General features: G+C 36.0%; 1 protein-coding gene across 4 annotated transcripts in view; it reads right to left on the bottom strand.

Moving 5' to 3' along the window:
• ERC2 (ELKS/RAB6-interacting/CAST family member 2) overlaps positions 1 to 20,510 on the bottom strand; it is a 521,691-nt gene that overhangs the window by 315,961 nt on the left and 185,220 nt on the right. For all 4 annotated transcript variants that reach the window (XM_056338313.1, XM_056338316.1, XM_056338314.1 and 1 more), the window contains one exon: positions 219 to 356. In XM_056338313.1, coding sequence (XP_056194288.1) covers positions 219 to 356 — 138 coding nt within the window. The remainder of the gene's footprint in view (positions 1 to 218; positions 357 to 20,510) is intronic.

Below are 20,510 nucleotides of genomic sequence, written 5' to 3'. Positions count from 1 at the left end.
TCCACCCCCGTTTAAGAGGACATCCTTCTTTACGTTAGAGTCCTGCTTCAGTTCATCAGCCCAGAATCCTTGCTCATCCTACCAGAACAGAGCCACCTGCTTTCCTGACAAGGCCCATAGACTTTGTTACAGGTGTTAGACCAGCCAAAAAAGACATTTTCTGGACACACTTCACCCACAAGAGCAGCACATAATGCTGTGCCATGAGAAAACATTACCTTTTCTGATAGAGCTTCTTCTAAGGTTGCTAGTGCTGTGTCTGTGTTACTAGAATCCGTCTGCAATGACTTCACCCTGTCTTTTAGATTCGTTAGCTGTTTGTCTTTGTCCCTAAGTTGCTCCTGTAGGTTTTCAATCTGAAAATAAAAGCAGATGATAATATTAATCAACCTAGTCTTAACATTCAAAGAGGGACTTGGGTGCTAGGACCAATATAACATAAACATATCACATACATGATAGATATGCCTTAGTATACTGCCATTTCTAGATGGTAGAATATAAACAGTTTTTTACTTCTGTCCTTTCTATTTTGTTTTCCTTTGCTAAAATATATCATTTTCTAATAAACTATAGGAAAAAGCTCAGCGCAGGCAAGTGTTTTATTATTTAAATAGTTTCTGATATTAATCGCTTTAGTTTAAGGTACTGCATTATCTCAGTAATTCAAGGTATGTGTGGAATTACCCCTTTAGATTATTCTAGTTGCAATAAGAAGGACAAAGAAAGGGAGAGGCAAAACGAGTTCAGTGAGCCTTAAACTGAGGAAGAAGAAAGATGATAACCTACCTATATAAAAACCTCTTCTTTCACGATGCCCTGTTGTAAAGGAATCTCAGCTCAACAGAGATCAGGATGTTTAGATTTCAAAAAGCCAAACCCAGAAACAGACCAAAAAACAAACACAAAAACAACCAAACCACCCAAAGGCCACCATTTCCTTTCATGTTCTTCATCTCCATGAAGATATGTCGCTCTATTTTGGATGTTACAACTGCTTTAAACAGGTCTGGTTCTTCCTTTAGCAAGAATTTAAAGATACTGTTATGATACTCATAAACACACTGGTTTGTTAAAGAGGTTATGATTTACTGTGGTTAATTCAGAAAGGTTTTGCACAAAAACTCATCCGCAGGACCATGTGTATTTTGGAAGTAAATCTGAATAAAAGCACACAGCTTCTGATTGTCACAGCAACCACCTTCTGTGGCTCTAAGGCACTATGACCTTATAATGCAGACAGGACATGTGGTATATCATATGTGTAAAATGTTATTAATTGTCTGTCAGAAGAATCAATTTCCCTCCATTCTATGTGCTCAGTGCTACTCACTATTATGCCACTGGTATAAAACCAAAATTTGTTCCACAATGCTTACCACACAAAAATAGTAACAAGAAAATTAACTAGTCTGTTACTTTAGTATGGCACTTTATATAGTACAACAAAATATGCCTAAATCCATAAGGTACCATTTCTTTAAAACTGGTTTTAAATATGCCGTTAAAATTAGACAAATTCTTACTGTCAACAGAGATTCAAATTATGACTTTCATCAGTTATTTTCCACTTTGGATCACATTCTGTTGCTACTGAAATGAAGGAATTTTTACTGTTCATTTGATAATGTAATGTAATTTTTCTCATGGCCACTGTCATCTCCACTTAAAGCAATTCAAATTTTAACAGAAGCAGGATCCTTCATAACTACTGTTAAACTATATTTAAAGATTTTTTTAGCAACCTGAAGCTCAATTCAATGTATGTACAGCTCCGCAGAAGTCAACAGTTATGTCAATAAAAATTTGGTCTCTATATGCAAAAATGTATCAGCATAATCAAACACACCTTAATTTGGAGCACTCTTTGGTAAAACTTGTCCTACTACTACATTATACATGTGCAGAAAAATAAGCCTGAAGTTAGGTTTTGACATCACGTATATCTATAATTAACAAGCAAAAATCCACAGCACAACTGTGTTCACTGTATAAAGTTTGCTTAAATAAAATCAAATTTTAAAATAACTTATATAAAAATTAAAATTAAATTTGAAAGATCACATTCCAATTAGCAATTCTTTATAACAGTATGGCAAATGCAAGCATTGTACCTCTTTTTTTTTTTCTTTTTCATCTAGATAATTTGATATGCAAGATTACGGCTATATGCCAAAGATTCCACTTGCTCTGCAAAACAAAAAATAGTAAGGTATATATAGAAAGGTTTTTTGGGAAGAGCTGACCTAGAATAGCTCACTTTTGCAAACGACCTCTCATAATATTTTTCTTCGTGTGTATATTTTATACAGATACAGAAATACGATACATGTGTTAATGAGTTAAGAACTTTTTATTTTATGGCATGTGTATTAGTCACATCTAAAATTACATTAACTGGCATTCAGAGGACTGCACACTGTTTCTTTCTTTATGTTCATCCAAGTACTAATGATTCCAACAACTAACTACCTCATGACACCCTGTGGAATACCTAAGCAATTGCACATTTCAGCTTTACCAAAATAAATTCTCAAACAAAAAGGAAATAAAACACGAGAGTGAATATTGATTACATGTTCTTTGAAACAAAGTTAAGATCTGGTCCTTCATTATCATCAGCTTGACCCACCATTTCTAGGCACCCTAAATTAAAGAACTTATTTCCTATGCACAGTGCTTATCTGAATTCCACAGCATTTGCACGATTTCCTTCCTCTTAAAACTAATTTAAAATATGATCCAACCCTTAACCAAGAAAACATGTTCTAAAATTATTCAGCATTTACAAAATTCTTTCCTCAGAGGTAAAGAGAACAGGCAGCAAATTAAAAACATCCCCACTGAATAACAACTGCTTTAAAATAAGTCATATGGACATTTAAAATAGTCCATAGATAAAATAAGAGGAAAGGATCTGATTATTCTTCTATTTGTGCTATATAACTCTGAAGGAAATACTTTGATGGGAACAGGACCACACTGGGGTATGTGAAAGTAAAAAAATCAGTATTGCAGAGTACTGCAGAGTGTGTGTTTGTTTGTTGGGATGGGTACGGGACTATTAAAGATCTGCTAATGCAGACAAGATTTTATGACCAGTTAATCACACAAGAGTTCTCTCAAAAAGATTACAGGAGACAAAGAGATTGAGCAGTCTGACATGCTAAAACCTTGGAACACAAGATACGATTTAGTTCTTCCTGGGTTTTTTAAACCCAGAAAGAACAACAAACCCTCTGGTAACCTCTGTCATTCTCCAACATATATTTGGGCACAGGCATGTATGTAAGGATACAATTTTATTGCTGAATAATGAATGACTTCTGAGCATGCCTGAATTCAATTTATGACAGGGACTGTTAAGACTTTCTTAAACCTCAAGCCCTTATGTTTTTATCTGACAGGAAATTAGTTACTGTGTAGTTTTGTCAACATGTAATTCTTACCTCTGTAAACTGCTAGGTCCCTGTGCCATGAGCTGTGTGAAAAGAAAGTGCTCCTTTCTTTCTGCATTTCGGGAAGTGGGTATGCTCCCAGAGCTGAAGACAGGCTTCATTCCTTCTTAAAAAACAATGCCCTTACAGACAAATGCCCTTGCTATGAGGCATCCTGTCAATAAACTGCAAGTGCTAATCTTGGCACTTTTTGGTGATGGTCTCAGGAATGCTTCTTAAATACTCAAAGGATTAAATTAAACCTCACCCCCCAACAGGCTTTAAAATTCTACACTAACCCATCTTCCCCCCCAAAAAAATTACTTTCATTATCAAAGTTAAGGGACTGTACTATGGAATTTGCAAAAAATTATATAATAAAAGACAATGTCCCATGCTATAACAATTTGCCTTTAGAGATATGCATTAAAGAACAGGAATTTAAGACAGTGTAAGAGAATTTATCAGAGATTTACTAGGCCTCGCTCATGAAACCATAGAGCCGTATACTTAAACTTAGCTCCATATATCTTCCTCTCTGCTCTGTATTTGGGGTTTTAATAAGTCAGACAAGTATTTTGTAACACTAGCTTCTTTAATCCTAAAATTCATTTAGTTCTATTCTAAATTTCTCTAGGCAGCGCTCTTTGAGACTTGTTTCATCTTAAAACACAGGTCACGTCTGTTCCAGAGAACTAGATCAATAATATAAGATTAGTCTAAATTGAATTGAAAATTGAAACAAGGGGGGAGAAACAGAACTTTTGTATATATCACTTCACTGTTTACTAAAAAAAAAAATAATCTTACTACTTTAAGAAAATTAATCCTACTGAACAATTTCCCAAATGCTGTTACATACTACTTTAAACAGTTAACAGAATATTACAAGAAAAAGAGATTTAATAAACAACTTTCATCAAACATGAGCATTAACTATGACTTCCTTAAACCTTAGTATTCATTCTCACATTTTATCTCCTGCCTCATAGCTATACATAACAAAAGCCAAAAAAGCATAACTATTAATCAAAACAGGGAAAAAAAGTTATGTATCATTCAAATGCAAATACTCAAGATTTCTAATTACAAACAGTTAATATTTATTAATAAGACCCATGATAAATGTTCTGTCTCATATGGCCCTTTTCAGAAACACATCAGTATATCCCAAACATGAAACCAGCTTTGGTAGTGACCCAGTAAAATAGATATGCTTACAGATATCCAAACATCTCCATTCATTTATGGGCGGGTGTGTGCATGCATAATTTGTAATGAAATGCCCAGAAAAAACTAAAATCATTTTTCTCTACCATGGCTGTAAAAATATTACTACCTGAAAGCTCAGTATACAGAGATAGAGTTTTTTGCCAACACTGGATATTTAGCCAGAAGTTTTTACTGAATGATGTACAGTTATTAAATCTAAAGCCAGTCAACGTATTTTAAAATTAACAGGCTTTACAGCAGCTGTTTGAAGTTTCAGCCAATGGGACGAGAGGAGGAAGCTACAGCTCCGTAGCTTTCCACTAACATTCATGATATGACCTAAATATATTTTTCAGTTTGAACAGGATTTCAATTAATAAAATTACTTCATTGAAGGGCAACTTCTGCTTCAATAGTTTGACACTGCAGAACTGCCTTTTGTTTTGAAAAAGACTAGCTCCAAAAATGCTTCATCATTCAGTACCACTTTCACTCGTTTTTTCTTCCTTTTAACTAGGTAGACAGACAAGCATTAGAGTTAGGAATATTTTTTCAAAAGTGAAAATAAATATACATTTAGATTAAAAAAATTAAAATAAACGTTATGATGAAAAATCACGCTGTAATATAAAACTCTAAAATATTATAAAATGTGGTTTTGCTACTTGCAACTAAATATATTTATTAAAGTCTAAGACTAGTGCAAAACTTTGGCTTTACCAAGGTAACTGGAAAAAAGCTTGCTAACCTTATCATGACATGATGTCGTGGTTTCAGCTGGGATACAGTTAATTTTCTTCATAGCAGCTGGTGCAGCACTGTGTTTTGCATTTAGTATGAGAATAATGTTGATAACACACTGTTTTAGTTGTTGTTTAGCAGCACTTACACAGAGCCAAGGCCTTGTCTGCTCCTCGCCCCACCCCACAGCGAGGGGGCTGGGGGACACTAGAGGCTGGGGGGACACAGCCAGGACAGCTGACCCCGCTGACCAAAGGGACACCCCGTGCCATATGGCAGCGTGCTCAGTCTGTGAACTAAGGGGAAAGCTGTCCAGGGGTGCTGCTCGGGAACTGGCGGGGCATTGGTCAGCAGGTGGTAATTGCATTGTGCATCACTTGCTTAATTCTTTTATGATTTTTCTTTTTTTTCCTAGGTCTCTCCCCCACCCCACTGGGGGGAAGAGGGGGGGGAGTGGAGAGTGAGCGAGTGGCTGTGTGGTAATTAGCTGCCTGCTGGGTTAAACCACAACACATGATAAAATACCCCTGGGTTTCATAAGCAATTCCAATAGCTACCAAAATGCTTGATAATTTCTCAACAGAATAAAGCTTCTTACCTATAGTTGCCTACTGCACAATATGTTCTTAATTTAAAATATTTCCAGAGTGCCCTCCCATTACTACCTTCCAAATTGGAGTAATACAGCAGCATCATACTTACTTTGGATTACAACAAACTTCATGACTCAATAGCATCTTTTAGCTACATATTCTTTCATTATTTTGCCTCACAAGAGTTTCTTAAAAGTCACAGCTTTTCGATGGCCCAAAGCATAGGCAAGCTCAATCCTACATCATCAGCATGCCAGTGGCTAACTAAAACAGAGACACTACAGGTATTCGTAAAGCTGTCCACAAATTTTATATAACCCTTTAGGTTATGTAAAACAACATTTCCACCCACAGATATGGTGTACAGTGTGTGCCCGAGGAGAAATCAGTCTCCAAATCAATGGGTCTGTAAGGTTTTCACAAAAGACGATTGATCTCTCTGAATAGTTTTTACCTCAAACTTCCTTCAGGACTGCAGTTCAAAGCAGCAAAGTGCAGCTGCACCGTGACTGTCATAAAGGAGTTAATGAAGCAAATGCTGCTTTGGACATCAGCCCCCACATTAACCTGATGACAAGGCCAGTAGAGAAGTGGCATGAGCTAGTAATTACCCTATCGCTACCTCCCCAATTTACATCATCCAAGTAGGAAAGAAAATAATCTTTCAGAATTTTGCTCTGCTTGACAAGGCTAAAAAACAGAAAAAGACATAAGACCCGAGGTATACTTAGACTGCATTCCCTCCAAAGTTACAGCATTTCTATACAACATATTTTCTGCTTCTTTAAACTCACCAAGTTTTTGCCGTTAGGATTACACAGCTGGTCAGATTAACACTGTGGTTTGAAAACTTACTTTTATGGTTGTTCATTATTCTTAAATCATCAAAGACTTTTTTTTTTTAAACCCTCTACATTTACATTATTAAGAACCACCTGGTCATGCTCATTTTATCTAACATAACAGAATAATCTTCCCTTTTGCTTAATTTGAAGTTGCTAATCTTTACATGTGAATTTGTCTCTAAATAGCAAGTGCTTTAGGCCAGAAGGATGTTTAGTTTATAAAGTGCTTAAGCACAATTCAGATTCTAGTTGGTGTCTTCACAGAAATACTGCAATATTAAGTACTAAATCATTTCACAAATCAAACTGAAGCATTTGTGACATTTTTTTCTCAGTGACATAATCTCTATTTTTCATCACATTTTGGGGGGTAATATTCTAGTATTATTTATTGTATTAATGTATATAATGCCATTTCATAACAATTCTGTATAACACCTTGAACAGAACAATACAAACCAATAACTTACCTAAGACATACCTTTCTCTGTACTTACAAAATGCTATTATCTAGTGTTAACACTGTCAACCAAGAACTTAGAGAGAAACTATACCCCGTGGATTTATGCTGTCCCTTGTAAAACACAGTGACATGTTAGGTAAGCCAAGTGTACCGTTTCATACAGAACAAACATCAAGTCTTGGGATGACGTACTAAGTACAACTAATTTTGTTAGGCAAGGCTCTGTGTAAAGAGGATTGTGAAAGGCTACATAAGAATTTGATCTCTGCCTTGCTCAGTGGCTGGAATATATTATCTTCAAAAAATGAGCACTGTGAGTTCAGCTGAAATTCTGAACTAGAGAAAAGAGTGCTTGCTTCGTGCTTGTTACCACTTGTATTCCAGGACTATCCGAGATTTTATGAAAGCTATTCATTCACATATTTGTCTCTAAGTTCTTGTTGACCTGCTAAAACTGTCGCTAACATACAAATAAAACATTAAAATGCACACTGCAAATTAACCCACATAAGAAGTTAATGAAAAAACAAACTGATATAATGGAGATGCATATTATATGTTTGCACCTGGTATAAAATAATGAAGAAAAGAGAGCACAATTCATTTCAATTTATTCCCAAGCAACAACTTGTGATCTGAATGTGTAAAATTACAGAAGTGTCAACAGGACATGAGACAAATCATCAACTGCGTACACTCTTCAAAAGAAATAAGCTATGTGTGTGTATGGCTAACTCATGTGATTGAATAAGGAAGAAACATATCTTAAGATACCAATACAGAGAGAGTGGACACACAAGCTGAGAGGCAAAGATGACGTCCTGCCTCTAAAAGAGAAGGCTGGCAATTATAACAAATATGCAAATACCAGAATACAGAAAACAGTACTTTGGATGAAAAAATGATGCTCTTATGTCTGAACACTAAAGCTGTAGTAGCAGCCAAATGTTAACAAAATATCTGAGAAACAAAAACAAGAATTTACACAGATGCTGACACTTGGAGATGGGACTTTTCAAGGAATGAAATTAAGAAATATGAACAAGAGACTGGAAGTGAGAGGTATAGAAGCTATGAAGTAACAAACATTGGCAGCAGTATCAATCACAAAAAAAAAAAGGCAGTTATGATCTGATCTGATCAGGAGGATCAACATTACATACCTACTAAAAATCAGGACAAAAAACATTTCTAAGAAAAATACAATAAATGGTTTATTCCCTTCTTGGGAATAGATTTAGTTCTACTTCAAGGTATACACATCTTTTTGTGTATGAACAAAACCAAAACCTACAATACAGAGAACTAAAATAATTTCAAAGTCAGCATGCACGTGTTTTTAAAAACTGAAGTCTGAAATATTTCAGCCACTTCCACCACTATGTCATCAAATGCCTTTACTGCAAAAAATTAACCATCGTCTCTAAACAAGAGACATTCAACAAAAGACTGTCCAGAAAAAAAAAGTATCAAATGGATACATGAATTTCTAACAACCATGAAGATAAAAACTAGAAGAAGATCGTAGCACCAGAAGTGGCCAGCTCATCAATAAACTCCCAAATCTGTCACCAGAACTCTACCAATTCTCCTGTTTCATGCTGAATTCCCCGCTAGCACCAACAAGGCCTCCAGGAGGAGAGAACAGAATAACCGGCACAGGGTAGTCCTCTGCTGGTAGCTGTTACACTTCTGCTCTGAATTATCAGTAATGGCAGTAAGCTCTGCATCAGTATCTTTCATAACTTTCTCAAACTGCAAAGTTTAGGATATTTTCAAAGCCATTAATGACAATTCAGATACTTATTTTCCAATGTGGCTTTCAGGTTTTATTTGCATTTTTTTTTTTCATTTTAAAGAAACAAATAAGGCTGAAAATTTCACATACGTTTTTTATATCTAGGTTAACAGCTGGACTCTATGATCTTAAGCATCTTTTCCAACCTAAATGATTTTATGAACTATTAATAATTGGTCCCAATACTGTTATTCTGAAAAGGGAAAACAGAGGAATTCACACTATTATTTCACATTTTTGTATTTTTACATCTTAAGTATAGTAAGATTGCAATAACATATTGAGTTTAATTGCAAATGCTTTATCAGAACTCTGTAAAATAATAGGGTAATGCATTTCTTACATTTCCTTTTCTCATTAGTTGTTAACCAAATCAACTGTTATCAAAATTCTCACGTATTTTGCAGGTACAGTAACCTGAAAAGTAATAAGATCTTCACAGATTTGCAGTACCTGAAGCCCACTTTCCACAGAAGCTCTAGAAACAAAATTTCAGTCCTTGACCCCCTCTTAGCTGTCACAGAAACACAAAGCTGTAGGGTTCTGTCTCTTGAACAGGACTAATAGTGGCTTTTATAGTGTAACTTACTACAAGTGTTTTATCAGGCTTGCTTACAACAAATCTCTGTCCTAAGAAGCAAGTGGGCTTAGGAATACAAGGATATTTTAAAGTCTTAGAAGACATTATTGCTAATAAACAGTTTAGTGCCTTATGTTCACTCTATTTATCCATTTGATAGTCCACTCAACAAATTCGCCACCATATGGCTGTAAAGCTGCAAAGAACAAAAAGAATATGATTAATGAAGATGTGAAATTTACACTGATATCAAGCTTCTGAACAGGTGTTACACAGTAATGAAACTTGCCTAAAGTAGGCTGAGGAAAGCAAGTCAGTTAGTGGTAGAATGATGAGATCTACTCACATAATGTGCAAGTATTTCCCATGCCATTATATGATTCAGTTTGTTAAACACATGGAGTATCAACTGAGTATTAGTAAAATCTACAGAAGCATAGAGTATTATTATGGTATCTTAAAAAAAAAATCCAATAGGATTGCAAGTTTACCTAAAGGAAAAATTAAAAATATATGCCCATTAAGTCAGGAGAGGGAAAAAAGGTATAAAGAGGGAAAAGAACCTATGAACTGTTGATCACTACAGAGAAAACATATCATTTACTGGGAATACGCAGTCTTAATCTCTGGTCAGTACCTGCAATAAAGTGCTGTTATATGTGATTAGAATTTTTTTAGTCTTTATTTTATAAAGGGAAACGTCAGCCTACTATCTCATGTACATGTAGAAACTGAAAGCATTCTATTGTATCAATAAATGGAAGCAAATGCAACTACAATTGGGGATCAAAAGTGATAAATACTTTCTCTAATTCTTCCTCTAAAACAAGCATGTTTGCTTCTTTTACTGTGCAATCACTGCTGGAAATATTTCACCAGTTTGTGCTTAATGTGAGATTCTAGATTCCTTCCATAATACAGGACTCAAATGTATGGATGCAGGAAGGATTCAGAGGAATCAACAAGAAAGACAACACATGTGCTAAGTTTCCATACAGAGAGAAGAAAACTCCCCTAGAGCTGCTTAGGGAAGGGATCTGCCCTCAAGTCAGCTGATGCTTTTACAGGGCTATAAAAGCAGGTCAGTGGGCAAACTGAGCCAGGAGAGGAGAAGGCTGTCACACAGAAAGGAGCTCCTGGACTGAAAGCTTGGCTTCTGTTGCCAGACTCCAGCTGAGAAAGAGCTGGAACTTAATGCTAAAATTAACCTTCACCAGGAAGCTAGCCAAAAGAAGCCTGGGCTGATAATATCCACTTGTGTATCTGGAAATACTCAGTCTCTGTCTCCTTCTCTTCAGGGACCAATAAATTCTCTGAACAAAACAGCTTGACTCTTGGACTCTTCTAAGCAGGACTCACAGTCTTGTGGAGACATCCATTGAAAAGTTTTTGCTCTCATTATATGCATTTATTGTGATATAATTCAAAATGCAATCGGTATTTTCCAGATAATAAATATTATAATACAAGACAGACTAACACATAATTCCAATTATGACACATGAAGAGGTGGACATTGATTCTTAGCAAGCTAACGCTTCTTGTAACAACCTTCTGTATATATTCAGGGCCAGATTTTCGAGCTGCATTGGTTTGGTATGGATTCCTACATCTCACAACCTTTTACATGACAGGGTAATGACTGATTACCCTGTAATGAAAATGAATTCTTTGAAGTCTAGCCCAATTGCACATTGAGAAGCACCTGAAAATATGACCTGTATTACTTCTCCAAGTTAACCATGAAAAATCATTACCTTTCTGCTCAATTCTACTTTTCAGGTATTTGAAGACATCTGAATATTTGTTACTCATGGCCAGTCTTGTGTTATTTGGTACAGGTGCATACAAAATAGGGTGCGTTACCTTATGCAAGAATTTTTCAAGAGGATTTTGCATGGAAAACTGTTACACTGTCGTATGCAAGCCAGAGAAGTATATATACTCTAACATACTCAAATGTAAACTTGCATGTAGAAACAAAGCTGCTTTGGCATACTTATGCTTTTAATACAAGTAATTTAAGTTGAACAGCGATACAGATTTAGTTTGTATCTTTTAATTCCTATTATGTCTATATCATCTGGGAAAACCCGGGGGCCTCTGCCCAGATTAAAAAATTACAGCACGTCTCATAAAAAGCGTTAACAGATGGTGGGAAGAGAGAGGCAGCAGGTAAGTTGTATAGACAACTGTTGGGCAACAGGGAATACTGAAAAGGGAAGCTACAAAGGAAACAGAGTAAGAATAAGCACCTCGTGAGCTGCAGAAAGGGAGCAAGAGCCAGTTCGACAGCAGTACAGGAAGTCTTACAGAGCAATGAACACAGAAAAATCAGTATGCTGGATAACATGAATGGGAAGCAGCACAAGATGTGTATGTTGTGAGCATTATTATAAAATACACAGACATATAAAGGGAAATATATCTAAAAATAGAAAAATAACATAAGCTTTAAAATAGATGACCAATCTGTTCTGAAGGCAGATTTAGGTTTTGATAGCCAAAGTATCACAAGAAATAAACTAAAAAGAAAGCATACTGCCTCGTTTTAAATAAAATTACTTCACTTCACAATATGTTATATATTGTGTATATATGTGTACATACATAATAATAAAGTCAGTGTAGTTACTACAGAGCAATACAGTCCTGACAAATTAATGAGAAGCATTCATCAATGAAAACAAAGCAGTAAAACAGAAACAATCTTCATCACTAAAAAGATTTAAAAGAGTTTAGAAAAATAACAGAAGGATTTATGTACAAGAACTTAGGAAAATTATTAAGACAGGAAAACAGGCAGACATCCTGCTTGCGGACAGTAGAACGAACAAGGGTACTCTAAGATCCTTTCGAGGACTGTGCCTATGTTACTACTAGCACTGAAAAACCTGTATTAATCGAACTTCCTTTCCCATATGAAAACTATGAAATCACTTAACAGATCTTCTCAAACTCATTTCATGCTACTCATTTTCTAAATTTTATACTGTCCAAAATAATTTCTCCTCTTTTGTGATACTTATAACTTCAGAAAATTAAAATTAAAAACTAAGCCCTATTAATTTTAGCCAGACACCTGTACCTGTCAGGTCTCTAACTATTCTTTTTCTCCAACTCTCTCACATTTACATCATTGTTCTGACAACAAGATGTCTGAAATCAAGCATGGTTTTTCAGGTGGGACAACACAAAGGCCACCTAGAGAGAGTTTATCGGTTTTTGTTCTGCTACCCAGTATTTCTGTGGACAGAAACACTGGCAATTTTTACTACCACATCCCATCGCAACTACTCTTCTAACTAGATATTAATCACTCCCTTCAGCCTCCCGGCATTAACACTCCACATCTCTTTTTTAGGCTAGTCATCATTTCTTTTTTCACCATCTGCATGTAAACTGTTTTTTTCCTAATTGAAATATTGAAGAAGGCCGTATCTGAGACAAAAATCTGCCTTCTCACTCCAAGTAGGTCCCCCTCGTCTTAACTCTAGTTGCTCATTTATCATTTTTCATACCTCTTCAATCAACTTCAATCAATCTGGGAATTTTTTTTATTACCGGAAAGATTTTTTAATTTTTATTCTTGCTCTCTTACATTCATTCTTTCCATATTCAATCCAGAAATATGGTCTACGATAAAATATTTCTAGCCTAGAAAGTCACTGGCTCTATTGAGGTATCATCTACATTTATGTGAACAACCCAGTTAAAGAATGAACACCAAAAGTAAACTCTATCACAGTCTGTAGTCTCCCAGTTTTTCTTGCCTATTTTTCATATACTTTTAATTTATGGACATATACATTGTGATACCTTCAGAATATCTATTTTATTTTTACTAACACCATGTGCTGGTTTTGGCTGGGATAGAGTTAATTTTCTTCATAGTAGCTGGTATGGGGCTCCGCTTTGGGTTTGTGCTGAAAACAGCCTTGATAACACAGGGATGTTTCTGTTATTGCTGAGCAGCTTGCACAGAGCCAAGGGCTTCTCTGCTCCTCACCCCACCCCACAGCGAGGGGGCTGGGGGGCACAAGGAGTTGGGGGGGGGGGGGGGGGGGGGGGGCGACACAGGCAGGACAGCTGACCCCCGCTGACCAAAGGGATATCCCATACCATATGGCAGCGTGCTCAGCTTATAGACCTGGGGGAAGGAGGAGGAAGGGGGGTACGTTCGGAGTTACTGCGTTTTCTCTTCCCAAGCAACCACGACACACAATGGAGCCCTGCCTTCCTGGGGACGGCTGAACACCTGCCTGCGATGGAACGGGTGAATGAATTCCTTGGTTTGCTTGGCTTTGCTTTGCTTGTGCAAGCAGGTTTTGCTTTACTTATCAAACCATCTTTATCTCAACCCACCAGTTTTCTTACTTTTACTCTTCCAATTCTCTCCCCCATCTCACTGTGGGGGGAGTGAGTGAGCAGCTGTGTGGGGCTTAGTTACTGGCTGGGGTTAAAGCACAACACACCACTATATATTTCTATTGATGGCTTAAGGTTACAATTTAAATCACGAGCTTGAGTCAAAGAAAAGAATACTTTTCTTTCCTTCCTGGAAAGTTTAAAGAGATATTTAACATGCTTTTTGTAAGGTTTGAATTTGAAATTCAATATATCTTCCTTTTAAGCTACTCCTACAGTTTTTATTCCAATGGAAAGCTGTAAAAGATACAAGGTCTAGACAAAAGCAAAATAAATGTACATTTAAACATCACACTGTTCTACCGGACAGTGTAACTTAGACCATATACAATTATGAGTATAGCAAATGTCTAGCATTTACTGCAGCATACTACAACTAATTTTATAAGAAGACTGGCCATAAATTTACATTATAATAGTAATTATGTATCTCCTTATATTAATAGTTTTATAACATGCCTTTTCCATAGAACTGTATGACAATATTAAACATACTTGGTATAAAGACTTCAAAAGTACAGACAGATGTTCACTTGAGAGTTAACGTTAAGCTCTATTTGATAGTTCCAGAACATAGAGAACTCTCAGTATTCTTTAGTTCAGAGATTTCAGATAAGTGTAATGCTCTCAACTCTAAATGATAAATTGATTCTATAGAATTTATAAATCACAGGCATCTCACACCTGAAGGGAAAAAGAAAGTGCAAGGACAGCAGTTTGAAACTGCTGTCTTCTTTAATCCTTAATTACATACCTCTTCCTATAGCCTTACCAAATTATTTTCGAGATTTCCCATGTTCTCTTGTTTCCCAGTTTTCCTGTAAAATATTCTAAATAATAATATAATACTTCATCAAAATCAGCGGAGCAAAAATATTAAGCTTTACAATTCCTTACTCTCAGAGTAAGGAATAAGGGGACAGGCAGGTTGAAGAGGGAGAAAGGAAGCCCTAAAAATGGAAAATTATTTCAAATGAAAAAAATCTCTAATAGCAAAAACTTTTACAGAAAAAGTAAAAATAACAGGTCTGCCCCCAGCTACTATAAATAACGGATGGCTATATGAATCCAATATAGCTATGTTGATCTGTACTAGAAGAGCATCCTGCCCTTAAAACTGCATTCAAGAGCTTGTAATGGAGAACCCAAATTCACATGGTACTTTTTCATGAGTTAATTCTGAAGTGCCAATGGTAAAAAGTAGGGGAAAAACCACAGCAGCAGAGCTTAAACAGATAGGCAGCAATTAATCAGAAATAATAATACCCTTTCTATTGCAAAGTTTCCTTTTAGCTCCCTGGTTACAGAGGCCATCTATATTCATATATAAGGGACAGAGTAATGGCTTTACATCAAAGAAAAGCTTTGCAGAAGGATAAAATATCTCCCTACCCCCTTTTTTTAAAGATGTCATTTCTTAATCATTCTAAATCAACATATGGTCAATGTACATAGGTTTATATAAATTAAGAGTTGCAGTCTTCAAAATGTTGTTCATCAGAGAACTAAGATTCTTGTTACTATGAGATGTAATTTAATATTTGCACTATAGCTGCACAGAAGACAATGCACATATTGAGTTTCACCATTAGTTACTGCAGGCCAGACAGTCTTCCTACATATAAACTATCAAAGCACCACCAAACTTAAATTGAAATGTTAAACGCAGCAACTTGGATGTCTTTAATCAACATCTGCTGAACAGTTTAGATTTTGTATAGCAGCAAAGGTAACACAGCAGTGCTTTTATATAAATGTCTGAATAGGAAGGAGAAATAATCTGAGCAGTAGTGTGTAGTTCTGTAGTTCTGTGCTTAAGATAGTTTGCTTTTGGTATGAGAAAATGTCTCTTTTTTTCTTTAATCTTTCACTGAATTCCCTTTACCATGCATCTTCTCCTAAAAACTAGCAGGTTTCTACGTATAGGTTAGCCTCATGCCAATATCATCAACTACAAGAAAACAAAAAAAAAATTACAGTATAGTAGATCTATGATACAGAAAAACTGGATTGGGGGAAAAAAGTATTTCAATACATCATTAATGCCAGGGATTTATTAATCAATATAGCCATCCTCATTCATTTGGCTTTCTTCATGTATTTTTTTATTTATTGTAAAAGCCTTGATGAAAGGATCTATAAAGAATACTCATTGTCCCTTTGGCAATTAAAGGAAAATTCATTGTCATATCCTGAAGATGTATATGGAGGCCATCAGCTATTGGGATGTCAGTGACACTAACCTCATACTATACTAAAACTGATAACAAACTTGTACTATTTTTTCAGTGATCTGAAAAAAAATCTTCTTTGCTCTTTATGCCAGGTATTTAAAAGTTTATCATAAAGAATTACACAGGCAGGCTGGGAAGAGGTTTCAACAACTGTCAGATGCATTTGTTGCCCTTGTAGCTCCATACTCACTTCTGTTACTACCTGAAACTGCCCCTCTCCATGGTGGGGTTTGAGAAGATACTAGATAAAACCTTCAGAAGAGTGGTGAGTTAGGAGTTTTCAGTTCAGAATACTTTCAAGTCCTTTAGAGGTGATGGCTATATCAAAATACATTACACAGATTGACTATCTCTGCAGTTCTGTGAGCATTAGAATTATAACAGAACTTAATTTTTGTCAGGCTTTCTCCTCAAGAACATGTACTTAACTTTAACTATAAAATTCTTCTAAAACACTTGAGCATTCCTTAACAATGAAACTGCAAGTCTGACAACACTTTGGTTTTCAGTGTCTCCCATTCAGAAGATGATAGGTATTACTAACCTAATTCCTTACTAACGTCTGGAATTTATAAATGATTGAATGATGGTCAGCTCAATGTTTAAAAAAAACCCTGTTCAGACACAGGGAAGAGCTTATTGCAGAACTAAGCATAAATAGACATTATTTTCTACTGCTCTACTCGGAGAATTTTTATTTTAGCATTAGTACAAAAGTTAATCAGGTAGTCTACAAGTGTTAACCAGGTATTCTGTAAAGCAGTACATTAAAACTTAACCAAAACCAAGCAAATCTTCCTGTTCTGGTCCTGTACCTTTTTGTAGTTTTGGGGGTTTTTTAACAGGTTTTGCAGCAGAAAGCTTAAGGCACAGTCACAACTAGTAACTGCAGCACTACCCATCCTCCCCCCACCTCAGATCCCCTCCCAAAACCCCCTCAGATTTAGCCCTTACTGAGAAATATGTCCTACAGCATGAATTGTAGCACAGGTCTCAGTAAGAAGAACATACATTTGTCATCACTAAACACTGCTGTCAACATTACAATAAGCCCAAGGAAGAAGAAATGCTCCTGCCTTGCCAAGGGGATGCAATTCACAAGGATAACGGTATGAACTGGTTCGTTTTGCTGCCCTGCACGCAGCTAGCTGTCTGTGAGGTGGCTCTTCATCCCCCCAAAGTTGGAGTGATTTATAGGAACTCATGGAAGATGTAGCAATTCATACATTTCAAGGCAAAGGCTGAATTATGCTACATTTCATAAAATGACAGTATACAAAAATTAGTAACAATTAATGAGTGCTAACAGTGAAAATAGCTGAACATGTAAAATGTCATGCAAAAAATCATGATTTGTAACTCGAACACAATTTACAAGACTAGCTCCCATGGGTAGTTCACAGGGATAAACTTTTTTGCAGCTAAATTAGCAAGCTCCTGTTTTCTATTACCTTCCTATGTAGTCTATATACTGTACTTCACAGTTCTTCACATTTGTTCAACTGCTTACTATCACATCCACCTCCCAACACACAAAAAAATCTCTACACTCACCAAAGTCACAGAATATTTTTTTTTAAATAAACATTCAAATCAAGCTATTTATGGCCCCCATGACAGCCACAACAAAAATCCAGACTTAACCATAGATTAAGATTTTAGGATAGGTCACAGCAGGTATTTCACTCAAATTTAAAATGTGCTTTTACATACTGTCACACCTGTCTGTCAACAAGCAGCTGCTTTAAGACAAATAGTTCACAAACTGATGTGGACCTTTAGCAGCTTCCTACCCGCACTCAAGATCAGCAGTAGGCACTACAGAGAGTAACGTATAGAAGTTCCCATGGTGTACAGTCCCTTTGGCATGGATTAAACACAGAGCAAAAAAGGACTCTGTGCCTGTCTGGGGTCACAGAGATTTCTGCTGTCCAATCAAGTCATCTTTTAGGCAGTAAATATAGTGGGCCTGATTTTTCTCCCAGATAAATAAGGGTTTATACACGTGCAAAATTACCTTTAGTAAATTTACTGCAGATTTATTCTTAAGTGAATGGCAAATAGGCCCAATATTTGTTTCATATATAAAAGATTACACAACGTTACGCCATTTTTCTTTTTACTTTCCAAGAAGTGCTTTACTCCATCCTCTTTATTCCACTTTGATCTTAGCACTGTGCCTGGCTAGGCACTAAAAATTAAAGTCAGGTGTGCTAGAAGGAAGTGAATTAGATTCAGATTCCATTCTACAGTTGGATTTGTTCTACTCGTATTCGAACATACCACTGCTCGTTCTACCACCAAGAAATACATACTACTTGGCAACAAGGAAATTATCAAAGCGATCTGACCAAATTGGCACCACTAGCTCTGGCTACATCTGGTAACAATAACACGAAAGGAGAAGTATGAAGATAACAACTCTCATGTATTTTTTACCGTTAAACTTATCTGCATGCATACTCTGAAGTCTTTGAACTTCATGCTTTCATAAAGCCAATAAGAGCTGCATTCAAAGGTGAGGGGTGATGCCTTTCCAAAAGTGATAAAATATGCAATTTACTAAGGTATTAGAGTCTCTAGTCAGAGGCTGCTCAGTCAGACAGCAGTGGAATACCACCAGGAAAGCATGACTGCCAACATCAAGGAGCTCTAGCAATGCATAAATTAAGGTGTTTGATTCTATGCCAACAAAAGAGTAAAAATTTAATATACTACAAGACTGAAAAAAACTGTTAATGCATGTCTACTTTCTATATTTACTAGGAAATATTTCTTTTTATTTCTAGATAAAACAAACTTGGATACACTTTTTTTAATATTTATTTATATCAAGTCATAGATCAACTGTAACTGCCTATCTAGCATGGAGATGAACAAAGGCAGTGGGATCTGCTTTCTTATTTCAGGATAAGGTCAATATGGTTTATCACATTAACACTTAATCAACTATATTGCTAAATATTTTATGCATCAGATTATGACAAAAAAAATAATTGCTCAGTCAAAACAGGCTCAAAATGTACCATTGCTGAACGACTCAAGATTTAAAATGGTCTTCTCATGCATATAATCAACCTGCTGATGAACTTATTTGCCTAGGAAACATTCTATGAAACTGATTCAGAGTTTTCTCACAATTTTCAGCTAAATATGCTCAAAGGGAATAAAGATCATTATTAAAAAACTGATAATGACACATTTGAAACAGTGTACTATAACCATGATACAGAATCATACGGACCATTTATTTAGAGATAAAATTTACCATTATGCTTTGCGTATAGGCAATCTTATTAAACTTCAAACTTTGTCTGAGACTTAGTTTTAATACATCAAATTCCAGTATGAATGGTACATTACTTCAAATGAAAACAAATAAAAATATCAAGATATTTTGCTCAGTGTTGTAAATAACATTCTCACTTTATCTGAGCAGGAATCAATTACAGCATTAAGAAAAATCTCCCCAAAGTAGTAGCATCAACAGTTGCTCCCACTATGCGTGTAGCATTAAGAAGTATGTATAACATCTCCAAATATACAAGCCTGGCAGGATGCACAGTTCCCAGCTTCAGGAAGGATTATGTTGAAGGTGACAACTCATGTATCCCAAAGGAAAAAGATAGGAGTTAAACACCTCTACCAATATTGATGCAATCACAGTTATGCCATGTAACAAAATATGATACACAGAGTAAAACAACTGTTGCTTTAGTTAAAGTATTACTTGGCAACCTACTCCCAGCTTGCCACCTTACATATTCTGAAGCTAGAACTATGGTTTTAACATACATGTGTTTACACTACTGCAGAATATGTCCAAAATGCTGATCTAATCCAGCAACTCAAAATTCTGGAGCTCGGCAAAGAGTACTTCCTATACCCAGTTACAGCATACCCAGAGGAATGGCTGCTGGTTCAGAGAGGCAGCTGTGATCCCCCTTTTCAAGGTCCATGTCAGTCAGAAAATCTGAGAAGCCACCCAGCCTCCTTCCTCCCTACCACAGATCAGTCACCTGGAGCATGGAGATTGAAAGAGCTTTCAAGGAAAAGATTAGTGCACAAATAAGATGTACAAGCCTTTTGGGTTTGTGCAAAACTTTGTTCCATCGGCTACTTTTTGAAGGATCTGATTTTGGGTCATTTAAATGAGTTGTCAAGGATTCCATGGTAAAC

The sequence above is a fragment of the Falco biarmicus genome, chromosome 4, assembly GCF_023638135.1.
Source record: "Falco biarmicus isolate bFalBia1 chromosome 4, bFalBia1.pri, whole genome shotgun sequence".
Taxonomy (NCBI): domain Eukaryota; kingdom Metazoa; phylum Chordata; class Aves; order Falconiformes; family Falconidae; genus Falco; species Falco biarmicus.
This window is presented reverse-complemented; position numbering and strand designations above follow the sequence as displayed.